The sequence below is a fragment of the Anthonomus grandis genome, chromosome 9 (genome assembly GCF_022605725.1).
Source record: "Anthonomus grandis grandis chromosome 9, icAntGran1.3, whole genome shotgun sequence".
Classification (NCBI taxonomy): domain Eukaryota; kingdom Metazoa; phylum Arthropoda; class Insecta; order Coleoptera; family Curculionidae; genus Anthonomus; species Anthonomus grandis.
The window spans coordinates 11,080,574-11,093,783 of NC_065554.1; the positions used below are offsets into that span (position 1 = coordinate 11,080,574).

The 13,210-nt window shown below is 34.6% G+C and overlaps 2 protein-coding genes across 2 annotated transcripts in view; one reads left to right on the forward strand and one right to left on the reverse strand.

The window, feature by feature from the left end:
- The window catches only part of LOC126740428 (flotillin-2), a 512,088-nt gene that overhangs the window by 14,288 nt on the left and 484,590 nt on the right, over positions 1-13,210 (forward strand). The window lies entirely within an intron of this gene.
- On the reverse strand, positions 5,312-11,788 carry LOC126740422 (glucose dehydrogenase [FAD, quinone]-like). The gene is made up of 9 exons (XM_050446439.1): positions 11,682-11,788; positions 10,886-11,039; positions 10,670-10,827; positions 10,426-10,600; positions 10,210-10,374; positions 9,988-10,160; positions 9,762-9,933; positions 9,525-9,701; positions 5,312-6,059 (listed from the first exon to the last, which is right to left on the reverse strand). Exons 1-9 carry the CDS (start codon positions 11,727-11,729, stop codon positions 5,377-5,379), a joined length of 1,905 nt encoding a protein of 634 aa, XP_050302396.1. The 5' UTR covers positions 11,730-11,788; the 3' UTR covers positions 5,312-5,376.

The following is a 13,210-nucleotide window of genomic DNA, read 5'->3' on the forward strand; positions in this document are numbered from 1 at the left end:
ACCACAACTAACCTTGACCAAATTTATAAAACTAATTAAAGTACAATTATTATCTAAGCAGAACGATATTGCCTAGTTCGGAAAATTTCTTGAAGTTTTTTTGTTAGATATAAAATCTAATGCTATGAATGGTACTGTCATTTTATATATTCACCATTTCCATATCACCGTATCACCGAGTAAAGAAGGAACATTCAAATTTTTAATAATGAATATTCTGTAACAAACACTGACTTGTTTAAAGGCATATTTACAAAAAATCTCTGTCTTCTTTATACACTTAAAATGATATGAAAACTATAGCTTACATTATTTAAAATAGAATTATACTCTTCTATTATCAATAAATTTATACTCTGAAATGTGTCTTCTCATTTTCCGACACTAACTCCATGGTCCTCTTTAATAATATCACTTGCCTTTTCCCCCACCATAATAGTTGGGGCACTGGTGTGCGCGCATAGAGTCAACGGGATTACACTAGTATCAGTAGTATCTGCTATTTTCAAATTTCCCACCCCATGAACTTTTAATCTATTATCAACCAGTGAATCCGGACCTGAACCCCTTTTACGAGTAGAGATCTGATGATGCAAGGGTCCCCAAGCACTCCCAATATTCATCGGTACCGAAAATAAAATTTTCACATCCCGGTACTGACCCGATATACGATTGTATCGTAAACATTTTGCCCACGGTGCCACCGAGGTCGACCCAAATCATATTAATTTAAATAGTTCCCTTTTTGGCTCTAGAACTCTTAATTCAGTTTTAAACTATTACTATTAGATGGCGCCATAGTATAAAAGGGAAACCGGCTGTACATATTTCGTTTCGCTTTTCAGATCCAGTGACCTTGTTTATGTTTTGAAACACGATTCCCAGATGGCACCACAGGTACTCAACCCGAAACAAGTGCGAGTTCAATATTCATTTTCACACTGATTACATAACGTAGTGAGTTTATCAGCTTGTAGTTTGTCTAATTTAATCGCACGTTTAAATTAGTCTCGAGTTTCTCCAATTCCAAGTATTCCTTATTGGATAAGTATTGTAAGCAAGTAAGCCAGAACTTAGTAAAGTTCTTCGACAAAGGGATTTTTTTTTGTTTAGAGTGTTACTGGATGTGCTTTAATATGATTATTGGGACATACTGAAGTTTGGTGTAGTAAGATCTTTAAAAAAGCATAAATTTGTCCTCCAATCAACAACAACGAATTGAGCCCAACGCCTCGCAAACATCACATGCTCTATACGAACAGCCCCTGTCCTTGGAAACTCTGTTCAACAGCCCCTAGATTTTGCAATTTACTCCGTGAGGATTGAGTACAGGTTCTATATCGTTGATAAACTACAGACCATTCTAAAATCTGGTCGCAGGCCAGAAATGTCCACTCGTTCTGAAGGGCGGTTTTCCTAGCCAGCGTATCTATTACGCGGCGTGAACCGAATAAAAAATTTCGCGTCGGCAGGAGCGTACTATTTTGTACGCCGCGCAACTTTGTTTTCCTAGGCAACGTATTAGCTCTAGTCACGCTTTAGTTTATTAAAAACTTTTAATTAAAATGGTCCGTTTAGGAAAGACTAAAAAACGGGTATTAGCTTTGTTATTGCTGGAAAAACACTTGGCCGGTGATGAAGAAGACATCATTTTGAAAATTAACAGTAATAGGAGGAAAAGTATTGGCAATGTGTTTTTAAACAGACAAAAGCTTACAATATATTAATCAACAAGCATTTGCTTGACGAAGAAGAAAAGTTTAAAAGGTATTTTAGACTTACCCGTGAGCAATTTAATATAATTTTAATAAACTTTTTCTTTTCCTTCAAGTAGTTGGATAGTGCTGAATTTTCCACTCTAGTTTTGCGTTTTGAGCGGATGATTGCCACAGGATCATAAGTTTCAGTAGACATAACAGGAGGTATTTCAAGTTCGTCCTTTGATGAAGGCGGGTGATTCTCGATGTCTTGTTATTAAATTTTAGAAAACAATGACGAACTGCTCGTCATTGTTTTCTAAAATTTCGGAAGTATCAGCAGAAATGTTAGAAAACGGTTTCCTTTCGTCCTCAATTGTGTCTAAAAACGACAATCTGTCCCAGTAGCTTGCCCTCTTTTTCTTTGCAGCAGATCCTGTTGTGCCTATGTCTTCTTTCTTTTGCCTTTTATAATGATCCCTGATACTTTTCCAACGTGCCTGGCATTCATTTCCTGAAACAAAGAAAAATAAACCAATTTAATATTTCCGTTCTTAGTAGTGGCCTTAAATTAGTTAAATGTATTAAGTAAATAAAAAAGGGTATATTATACGGGGTGTTCTATTAAAAAATATATATAACCAATCATTTGTCATAATTTGGTTTGGCATACCAAACCACACAACTTTTATCTTTGGTATTTTTTTTACAGGTTGGCCAAAAAAGTTAACAAGGGTGGTAAGATATAGTAAATGAACCTGTACCTACACTCTGTACCTATAATAACTTGTCTGGATAAGATTTTTGTGGTGCAACAATAAAAAATAGATCTTTGTTTCAGATTTCTTGCCACGGGTGAGTCACATAGATCTTTGTCATTTAGTTTTCGCATATCTCCTTCTGCCCTGTGTAAGATCATTCCACAAGTTATAAAAGCTTTGAAAGAGAAGTTAGTGAAAAGATTCCTGCCTCAACACCATCAAATTGACTGGAAAGAGAAAGCTGACCAATTTTTAAATCGCTGGGACTTTCTCAATTGTGTTTCAGCAATTGATGGGAAACACGTCAGAATAATGGCACCAGGCAATTCAGGAAGCCTATATTACAACTACAAAGGATATTTCTCAATTGTACTTCTTGCAATGGTTGATGCGAATTACAAGTTTTTACTTATTGACGTTGGTTCCTATGGCAAGAAAGGCGATTCCGGAATTTTTAAAAAGTCACGTATGCGGCATTTGGTAGAAAGTGAAGCTATATTTCCTCCACCAGCAATTCTTCCAAAATCAGATATAATTCTACCTTACGTATTACTTGGTGATGAAGCCTTTTCTCTGAGCGAACATATGGTGAAACCATACTGCAAAAACCAAGCATTAGGTGACTCGAAGAAGCGAAGGTTTAACTATCATTTGAGCAGAGCGAGAAGAGTCTCAGAAAATGCATTTGGTATATTGTATACTACTTTTAGAGTCTTTTTTACACCTATAAACATAAGGCCGGAAACTGTAGATTTGATTATAACCGTCTGCTGCTGTTTACATAACATGCTGAGAAAAGAATATTCATCTGCGCCTGTCAATAGTGCAGAAGAACACACAGACGATCTTACGTTTCCTACAGAAAATATGATACCTTTAGCACGTAGAGGCGGATTTGCAAAATCTGCAGGTTTTCAAGTTAGAAGTCGATTTACGGACTATTTTAATATGAAATGAAAAACTCACAATACGAAGATAGTTATAAAGTTCTTAAACAGTAGCATATATTTTTATAGCCGTCAAAAAATATAATAAATTATAAAAAAAAATCGTTGCTTAAAATTTTTCAAAGGTCACAAAGGTTCACAGGATCATTCACTATATTTTACCACCCCCCTTAACTTAATATATTAATAATAATATGCCTTAATAATATTATGTGGGTCACGGAAATAAGATCGAAAAAGAAAAGGTCGAATACAAAATGTCGAATCAGAAAAGAGCGAAAAATGAAAATGTTTAAAGGAATGAATAAATAAGTTAATAACATTTTTATTTTATTAATAATTGAAGGCATACTTACTTTTTCTTCCTAATTTGTCCGCTATATCTTGCCAAACCTTGTCTTTTTTGTAGCCGCTTTTGTGGTCAGCATGTTTCATATTCCATATATATTCAAAGAAACTGACATGCTCAATTAACATTTCATCTTCTTCAGCAGAAAACGGTGTTTTTTTCTTTGGTAACATAATTATAATAAAAACTGAACCCAGTCGGTCTTATCACGCTGGGCGTACAACGCTGGCGTGGACTGTATTGCGCTCTCTAGGATCATTTTAGGAGAATGGTAACACCATATTCCTACTAAGCAGTCGAAACGTGTTGCGCTGGGCGTATTACGTCGTACGCGGCGCACTAAACACGCTGGCTAGGAAAACCGTCCTTTTGGCCGAAAAGTGTCAGTTTTTGGCCCATACATTTTCTTCTCAAGTTTTCTACACGAGGACGAAGGTGTTGCTCCTATATATTCCAGAACATCTAGACCCTAAATTGTGTGAAAGAAAAAAAGTAAATTGTGCGTGATACTAAATTTACTTTTAAACGAGCAAGTATTTTAAACAGATTCATTCTTTGTGGGTATTTAACAAGCACAAGCTTATAATGATAATAGAGACGTTCATAGCCATAATAGCTTACTTATCTTTAGGAATATAATTACGAAAATCTTCAGAATTTTCATTACTGTGTATAGAACATACCAGCATATCATATTTTTCATACGCTGCGATTATTCGAAGCACTTGATAAGTATCAATTAAATAATACCAAAAGAACGAAAATAAATTGGTTCAGGAAAATAGACCAAAAGCCGACCAAAAAACGGATAAGATACACAAATAGGTGACCTTTATTTTTGTTTCTTGTATTAAACAATAGCCATGACCTACTATAAAATTATGCATTTAATTTTGGCAAACTGTTATTTATTTGCGTATTAATGTCATCCAATTTTTGGAAGGCTGAAAAAATTGTTTGGTATATAATTCAAAAATAGTAAATATGTTATAAATATTATTTACAGCACTGCACTCTTCGGGAAAAAATCCTAAAGAATAAAATTTTAACTTTTCGATAAGTTGAAGGATAACGGAGATACGATGAGTGTCCCAATATTAAAAAAATTTTCAAAAATGCCCTCTACCTTAAAAACTAAAAGGGCTATGAAAATTTTATTAACAGCATCTTTAGCTTTACGAAAAAGTAGCACAATGAAAACCGCATTCCGTTAACGTTAAAAATAACGGGGATACTCCGCAAAAGTACCCAAGAGAAGGACCCTAAGAATATATACCCGGAATCCCAGAATATAGATTCTTGGGGTCCCACACTGTGCAGATAGTTGCCAAAAAAGTTGTTAACTTAGCCAGTGCGATCTATGCACTTAGCGATAAGGAACGGTACTATCACTTTATACAATTACCATTTCATGAATAAACTAAGAACATTCAAATCGTAAATATTAAAATATGCTACTGTAACATTGAAGGTTACAAGGTACAAAGTAAATACAAATATAACCATCGTCTTTATAAAACTGTTTATTGCCTTAAAATTATATGGAAACTATGGCTTACATTATTTAAAATAGAATTATACTCTTCTATTATCATTAAATTTCAACTCTGAAATTTGTCTTCTCATTTTCCGACACTAACTCCATGGTCCTCTTTAATAATATCACTTGCCTTTTCTCCCACCATAATTGTTGGAGCACTGGTGTGCGCGCATAGAGTCAACGGGATTACACTAGTATCTGCTATTCTCAAATTTCCCACCCCATGAACTCTTAATCTGTTATCAACCACTGAATCCGGGCCTGAACCCATTTTACAAGTAGAAATCTGATGATGCAAGGTAAGTCCCAAGTGTCTTATAGCGCACTCCCAATATTCATCGGTGTCGAAAATAAAATTTTCACATCCCGGTACTGGTGTACTGTACAATGCCGTATCTAACTGCCGAAACTCATCTGATTCAACTAGTTTCTGCATAAACCTGATACTGCTTAAAAACAGTTTTAAATCTTCTTGATACGGGTCTGTCAGGTAGTTTCCGTAGCACACAGGCGGATCATCAGGGCTCTTAGAACGTAATTTTAAATATCCGTAAGATTTTGGATGCAGAATCATCGGCATGATGGAAAACACTCCTTGGGACTCCAACGGTTTGAAGTATTCCCTATAGAATTCCCGGGTTATTCGCAGTTCGGGACGTGAGAATACGCCCCTGTCAAATTGAAGTGAACCGATGCCATTTAGGAGGAGTTCTATGTCCGGGCGTGTTTCGTTTTTTATACTTATATAGCCCAAGGCTTCTATTCCTACAAATGAATAAAAAACATAGTTATTTATATTTATAGTAAGTGTTGCACCTATAAAATCGCATATAGTATTTTCATTGAATGAAAAATTATTTTTAGTCTTTACAATATGGATTCTCTTATCTCAATTTTTGTTTTTAATTTAATGGCTGTTAATACATATATATGTCAAATATATTTTTCGCGTTATTTTTAAAATATAAAACATCAAAAACTCAAATTTTATATTTATTCTAGAACCGGCTTAAAGATTTAGAAGTTTGAAATTAACAAACTTAATTTCTTCATAAAAAAATTGGAAATTTCCCTAACTCAACCATGTAGTAGGCGGAAAATGCAAAAGGCGATAGCCAATTACAATAGTCGTCGCCTTAAAGACATGACTTTCTTAGTTTACTTCTAGTATCGCGCTACGCGGAATAAATTGTAGATTAGGATGACCTACGATATCGCTTGACATCGTAGATCGTAATTCTATAGAACTTGTAGCTAGAGACAGTTTCAATCGGGATATTCCAACAATAGCGTTTCGCTGCTGCTTCAGAGGACTCAATAATTTGATTATTGGTAAGTACAAGAGGCTAAAATACTAATTTTTCATTTACTGTTGAATTGATTACTTTAAATAATGAGTGTATATAGGATAATCCATTTTGGTGATAAATTTTTATTTTAGAATCAGAGATTATTTTTAGAACAATTATTTCATAATATTTTAATTTCGACTTTGAGTTTATGCTAAATCATTATCTCCATCTCCGAAATAGACATAATGCACATCTGGATTAATTGATAATTAAATCTGGTCATCCATTTAACTTACAGGTTCCACCAATATTTTGATAATATAATTATATAATTAACTTTTGATAAGGATATGATTATCCCCAGGATTTAACAATTACTGTTATGTAATGTAAAAATATCCACTCGACTCGATAGGATACCGAGAACTAGACAAACGAGTAAAGAAAGCGATTAAAAAAGACTCAAGATCTTATAATACAAAGATCATACAAGAAGCCATCGAAGACATAATAAATATGAAAGTCCTCCGATCAAAAAAGAACAAAAGGAAAGTCACTCATACAAAATTAAGAACCATCAAGGACAAGTTTTGACAGAGAGGGAACAGATAATCCACTATCCGGCATTTCTATCACGAACTCTACACCCTACAGCCAATCCGTATGGATCAGGTAGTCCTAAATGTGGGCTCCGAGGACATCTTCGAGGCCAATACTGCAGAGCTGAGAATGGCGTTAAAGCCATTATGTATGCCATTTCATATGCCATATGAAAAACCGCCCCCAGAAGACCGCCTTACAACAGAAATGGTGAAGAATGGGGGAACAACTCTGGAGAAAGCACTCATCACCCTTCTTAACAAATGTGTGGAGGAGGGAAAAATTCCCGACGCTGGAAAAATGCCGACTTAACATTTGTCTTTAAAACGAGACCGAAGCAATATCGAAAACTATAAACCGATCAGTCTTCTGTCCGTTTTGTAGAAGCTTCTTACCAAAATTATAACAAACCGACGTAACAAAAAGTTCAATTTGTACCAGCCATTGGAACAGGCCCGATTTCGAAGTGGCTATAGTACAAAGGATCACATTCAAACGGGTCGTACTCTATTGAGAAGAGTACCTACCGAATATAAAATCCCATTAGACCTCGCATTCGTCGACTTCAAAAAAGCTTTTTATTCGGTAGAAACCTGGGCGGTGCTGGAGGTAATGGGTAATGCGAAGATTGACTCAAGACATATGAACCTTGATAAAAATATTTACAACGGTGTTGTGAAAGTAAACATGTCAAAGTAACCCAAAAAGGTCCGCATATGGAGAGGGGTTAATAAAGACGATTTAATTTCTGCAAAATTATTTACCCTAACATTAGAAGAAGTGTGTAAAAACTTGACACGGCAACAAAAGGGATTCAACATAGACGGGAGATTTTTAAGTCATCTCCGATTCGCCGACGACATGGTGATCATGAGCACCGAACAGAAGGAACTTAGCACATACCATGGTGCGAACTAAATAAAGTCACAGAAGGTAGGACTAGAAATGAACCTCCAGAAAACGAAGATCATGAGCTCAAACAGCAACATCAATGTCAATACCTATAACGACCCACTTCAACTAGTGGAAGAATTTATATCTGGGACACAGTATCAGACCAGGCAAAGACAAGCCGATAAAACGAAGGAGAATCATTTGAAAAACTCGCATATCCTCAAAGAATCGGAGATACCAATTAATTTAAATTCCGTTTCAGTTTCCGCTATATTTCCTGTAATATACGATGCCTGTGTATTACCAATTATATTGTACGGGCTCGAGATAGTCACCATGACAAAGAAAAGTGCACAACAACTACGTGTTTGTCAACGTGCAATGGAATGTGTGACGCTGGGAATTAAATTAAGAAATAGACAAAGAAACGAGGAATCAGGGAAAAAACTAAACAACAAATTGCAAAAAACAAATAGCGTTGGAAGGATACGTTGGACGAAAATCATCATACAGAGAAGACCACGGATATCAAATAGAAGGAGAGGCAGACCTATATCTGAAGAATCTGTATCTGTAACGAGCAGAGAATAGTTCGAACACAACTCCAATTACGCATCAGTAGGCTCCTTGTGCACCTTTGTTGAAAGAGGAGAAGTACCACCCTCAGCTTGTTATCTATTTCTATTTGTAGAAGACTTGGCTTAGTTTCTACTGTTTGCGTGATATTTAATTAAGGTCTTTGGAATTTGTGCCACAGTCCGAGCCTGTCTTCGTTTTCGAGCCATCTAAGTAGATATTAGTGATGCCTGCCACTTGATTGGTACCAATGCCCTTGGTGATTGTGTAGATTTTTTTGAATACAAAGATTGGCGAAGCAGAGTCCACTCTAGCCTCTAGTAGAGAATAGAGAAGCGAGTTTGATACTTCCCACCAGAAGTGAGGCACTCATGTTGATTGCAAAGAGCGAAAGCCATTGTAAGGAAGACGACCTCCTTAATATCCATGGGCCTCAGATACAACCATAATCTTCAAAGCTCTAGTTGGTGTGGTTCTTTTTTGAACACGCTCTAGTTGCCGACAAGTTTTGACCTGATCTACTTTATGGCCTTAGACAATAGACGCAGTACATTAGCATTGGTTCTATAATTAAAAGAATAAATTTTATGAATAAAATGAAACTGATGTTTCCGAAACATTTGATCTTCTTGAAGTTGTTTATTTAACGAACTAAGTTCCATGAATAATTTCTTTTTCAGTCTTTTCGAATAAAGAAACGCTTCACAATTGCATTTTAAGTCTTAGTAAATATTAATTTTCAGCGCATCCATAGATCAATGCAAGTATTTGTAGGCATGCCACAAGTGCTTTGCATTTACTTTATTTTAAAATAATTAATGTACATTTAACAGATACTGTGTGCCATCATAATTACTGCATGTTTTACCTCCTAATGATGTCCAAAATCCTTTTCCTCTCATCAACCAGCTCAAAGCAGATCTGGGTTCGTAAAATTTGGATAAAGGTTCGATTCTCTTGTTGATTAGAAAGATCATTCCGGCGAAAGCTATATGGTCGTAGAGCTTCTGCCCTACTGGAAGATCTTGTATAATAGGAGATATACCTGAAGTAAAAATTAGTTGCAGAAAATATGGGGAAAAAGTGAAACTGTGAGTAATCCTACCAATTTCTTTAAGGTGTTGTTCTGGTCCTACACCACTTAGCATTAAAAGTTGAGGCGAGTTTAAAACTCCTGCACAAAGAATAACTTCTTTTCTTGCCTTTATTGTATACAATTTGCCTTTTTTAGTAAACTCGACTCCATAAGCTGTTTTTTCATTTGGATCGATTAGAATCTGTATGAACAAGTATTTATAATAGATTCATCTAAATAAAATGTTAGTTTTTACCTTAGTAACCTTAGCTTTTTCTAAAATTTTCAAGTTTTCCCTATCAGTTATTGGTTTTATGAAAGCTGAAGCAACAGTATGTCTTCTTCCGAATTTTTGTGTCGCTTGCATTTTAGAAAATCCCAGTATATCATAGGTATTATAGTCCACCTCCTTATATCCCATATTTTTTCCTGGAACAGAATTTCTTAGTTTTTTTATTTTACTAATATTAGACCTCACCAGCTGATATGAAATAGTCAGCCAATTCACTAGAATATGGTTCTTCTACATTTAACAATCCGCCAGTGCTATGAAAATAGCTATCACATTTTTCCTCATCCATGTTGCAATTTTCAGATTTGAGAAAGTACGGTAGAACTTCATGGTACGACCAACCAGGATTATCTATTTCAAAATATGTTTAGCTTGACTAATGTTAGAAACATATTATTTTACCTTCTCCCCATCGATCGTAATCCTCAGGATGTCCTCTAGTATAAATCATATAATTCAACACAGTGGTGCCTCCTAGAGCTTTACCTCTGGGCCATGCACATCGCTGATCTTCCATGGCTAGACAGAAACCTTCCTGTTTCTCCATCGTATAGTTCCAGTTATAGTCGCCTACAACCTGGTGAATAATAAAAATCATAATAATAATTATTATAATACAAATATGTGTATCTGAACTAATTTATACCTGATACACCGGTGCTGAAATTGGTATTTGATTAAAAGCAGCGGCTTTTTGCCCAGCTTCCAAAAGTAATATTTTCCATTCCGCTATTTCTGAGAGTCTATTTGCTAGAACTGAACCGGCTGAGCCTGATCCGACTATGATGAAGTCATATTCTAAATCTGCGTATCATATATGCATGTGTTAAGAGATATGTATTTTATTTAATATAGGTCTTACCTAAATTTAGTGATTCTTCTTGTCTGTTCCTCAGCAGACTAAAGTACTGGTTACTATTTTTAGCCAGGGAGTTATAAAATGATAGGATACCTTGTGGCTGAACAGTGACTATTGTTGATGATAATAATGTTAAAAGCAATATTCTATTATTGAACTAAAATTGGAAAACAATAATTAGGTTGATTTGAAAATCAAAAAAACATTTGAAAAGCAAACGGCTTAGCAAAAATGATAATTTAATATTTCTGGCCCACTGATTTTCTTAAAAGTATTAAATCCTAAATATTAAATTATCAATTATTTAAGCACTCATTTTGTTAGTATAGTTTAACTATTGTCATCACTATTTCAAAAAAATCGGAGAATTTTCCTGGATATCCAGGAATTTTGGATTTCAACTTTGATCTCATTAGTATTGTTTCTAAAACTGAAAATTGCAATTTTAACATAATTGTAAGTGAGCAGCAGAACTCTGTATCACAAATCTTCTAGAATTTTTACTTAATAATTATAACTATGCCAATGGTGTTAAAATACCGTAAATTTTTACTAATTTTATTAAAGCCTTTGAAGATTAGTTACTCAATACTATAGCCAAATTTTTCAGGTTAAGTTTTTATCTGTGGAGCTCATTTGACTTAAAAAGAAACCAATTTTTGATCCTTGATTGTGGCCTAATGTCAAAATCAACATGTTCTTGATGAGATCCTTAGGTGTCAAATAAATGTGAGCTACTTGCGGTTAATTTCTTGAAGAAATACCCAGTACAGTATAATAAATGTTAACCTGGTCCTACCTTATTAAACATTTCATAGGTCAACATTATTGTTAATACTTCACACATACAAAAACCACAAAAAGCGTTTTATAAATTACGGTTGCACATATACTGACCGTTTCAAGTGTATAAAACTACTAAAAACCTCTAATGAGGAAATCTTTAAAAATATATTTAATTTTAAAGGCAAATTAACTACAAGTACATCATGCGGAAGAAGAATTTGATCACTTCCCAAATTAATCATGGTTAAAATGCATTTTCATTAATATAAACTCGGGCTAATTTTCAATATTCACAACTTTCGTTTTTTAGTTAATATCGGTAATTATATAATTGGATTTCGATTAGGTTATATTACAGTGTCTTCCAAATTGGTGGTGAATATATGAGTTATGAACTATTTCCGTATATTAATAAAAATAATTAAAAGAAAATTGTTTGACTAATCCTTATTAGCTGAATTTATGCTACTAACTATAGGTCTTAAGGAAATAATGCTTATTAGGTAAAGTATTATACACTTGAAGCAATTAAAGGTAGGTACTTCGTTTAAACATTGCCATTCGATGTGAAGGCATACTAAGACTATTGTATTGCCCTGCTATCATTATATTGTAATAACAGCATGGCAATACAATCTCTGATTTCCAAGAGAGTCCTTGAACAATTAAAACTTCTGAAAATTTACATCAGCTGAGGAATATTCCTGCCATGCACATATCATGATGCTTGTATGAGCTTTATGCAATGTTCCTAATATTTGATCGAATGCAATGGCATTTTATGGCATAAAAATCCAAATAGGCCGCTATAATAAATATAAGGCTGATACCAGAAAGAAAATGTGTTACTAGTCTGACTGAATAAGAGTATTCTGGGGAAAAGTTCTAAATGTCTTTGCAGATTTAAATAATACTAGTAAACCTATATTATTTTGTAACCACACCACTACTGCCTTTACAAAATTGGTTGACAATTATCTATTCTCTAGACCATGAGGTCGCGTAGAATTTTTCCTAGCAAACTCTAAACTGCTTTTGAATTTTCATTTCGAAATAATGTTTTCTATTAGATAAATCGTTTATAAAGGGTGTTTCAGATCTATGGGATCAAACTTCTGGGGGTTATTCAGTGCAACAGTCGAAAACAGTTGAGTATAGGGATCCATGTTCGAAAAAGTGTCACTACGACCCTAAGACGCGTTAAAATTTAGAAAGCGATGAATTGCCTAAATAAAATTTAATGCATTTAATTTTTGCCTTTTGAGCATGATATCAACATAACAGTTGTAGCTTCATTCCAAGGCCCCAGTGGCGTAATATTATTTGTGTTTGCAAGATTGCAAGACTTTAACCAAAATTAACTGTTGCTAATGGAAAACTTTACCAATCAAGAATTGGCGAATACGTATTTGACATACGGAGCAACAAGCTGCAATGCACAAGCACTAGCGCGGTTATATCAAGAACGTTATCTTGAATGACAGCATCCGGGGCACAAAAAATTTATTGCTGCTCTCCGAGACAGGCATGATTAAAACCAAC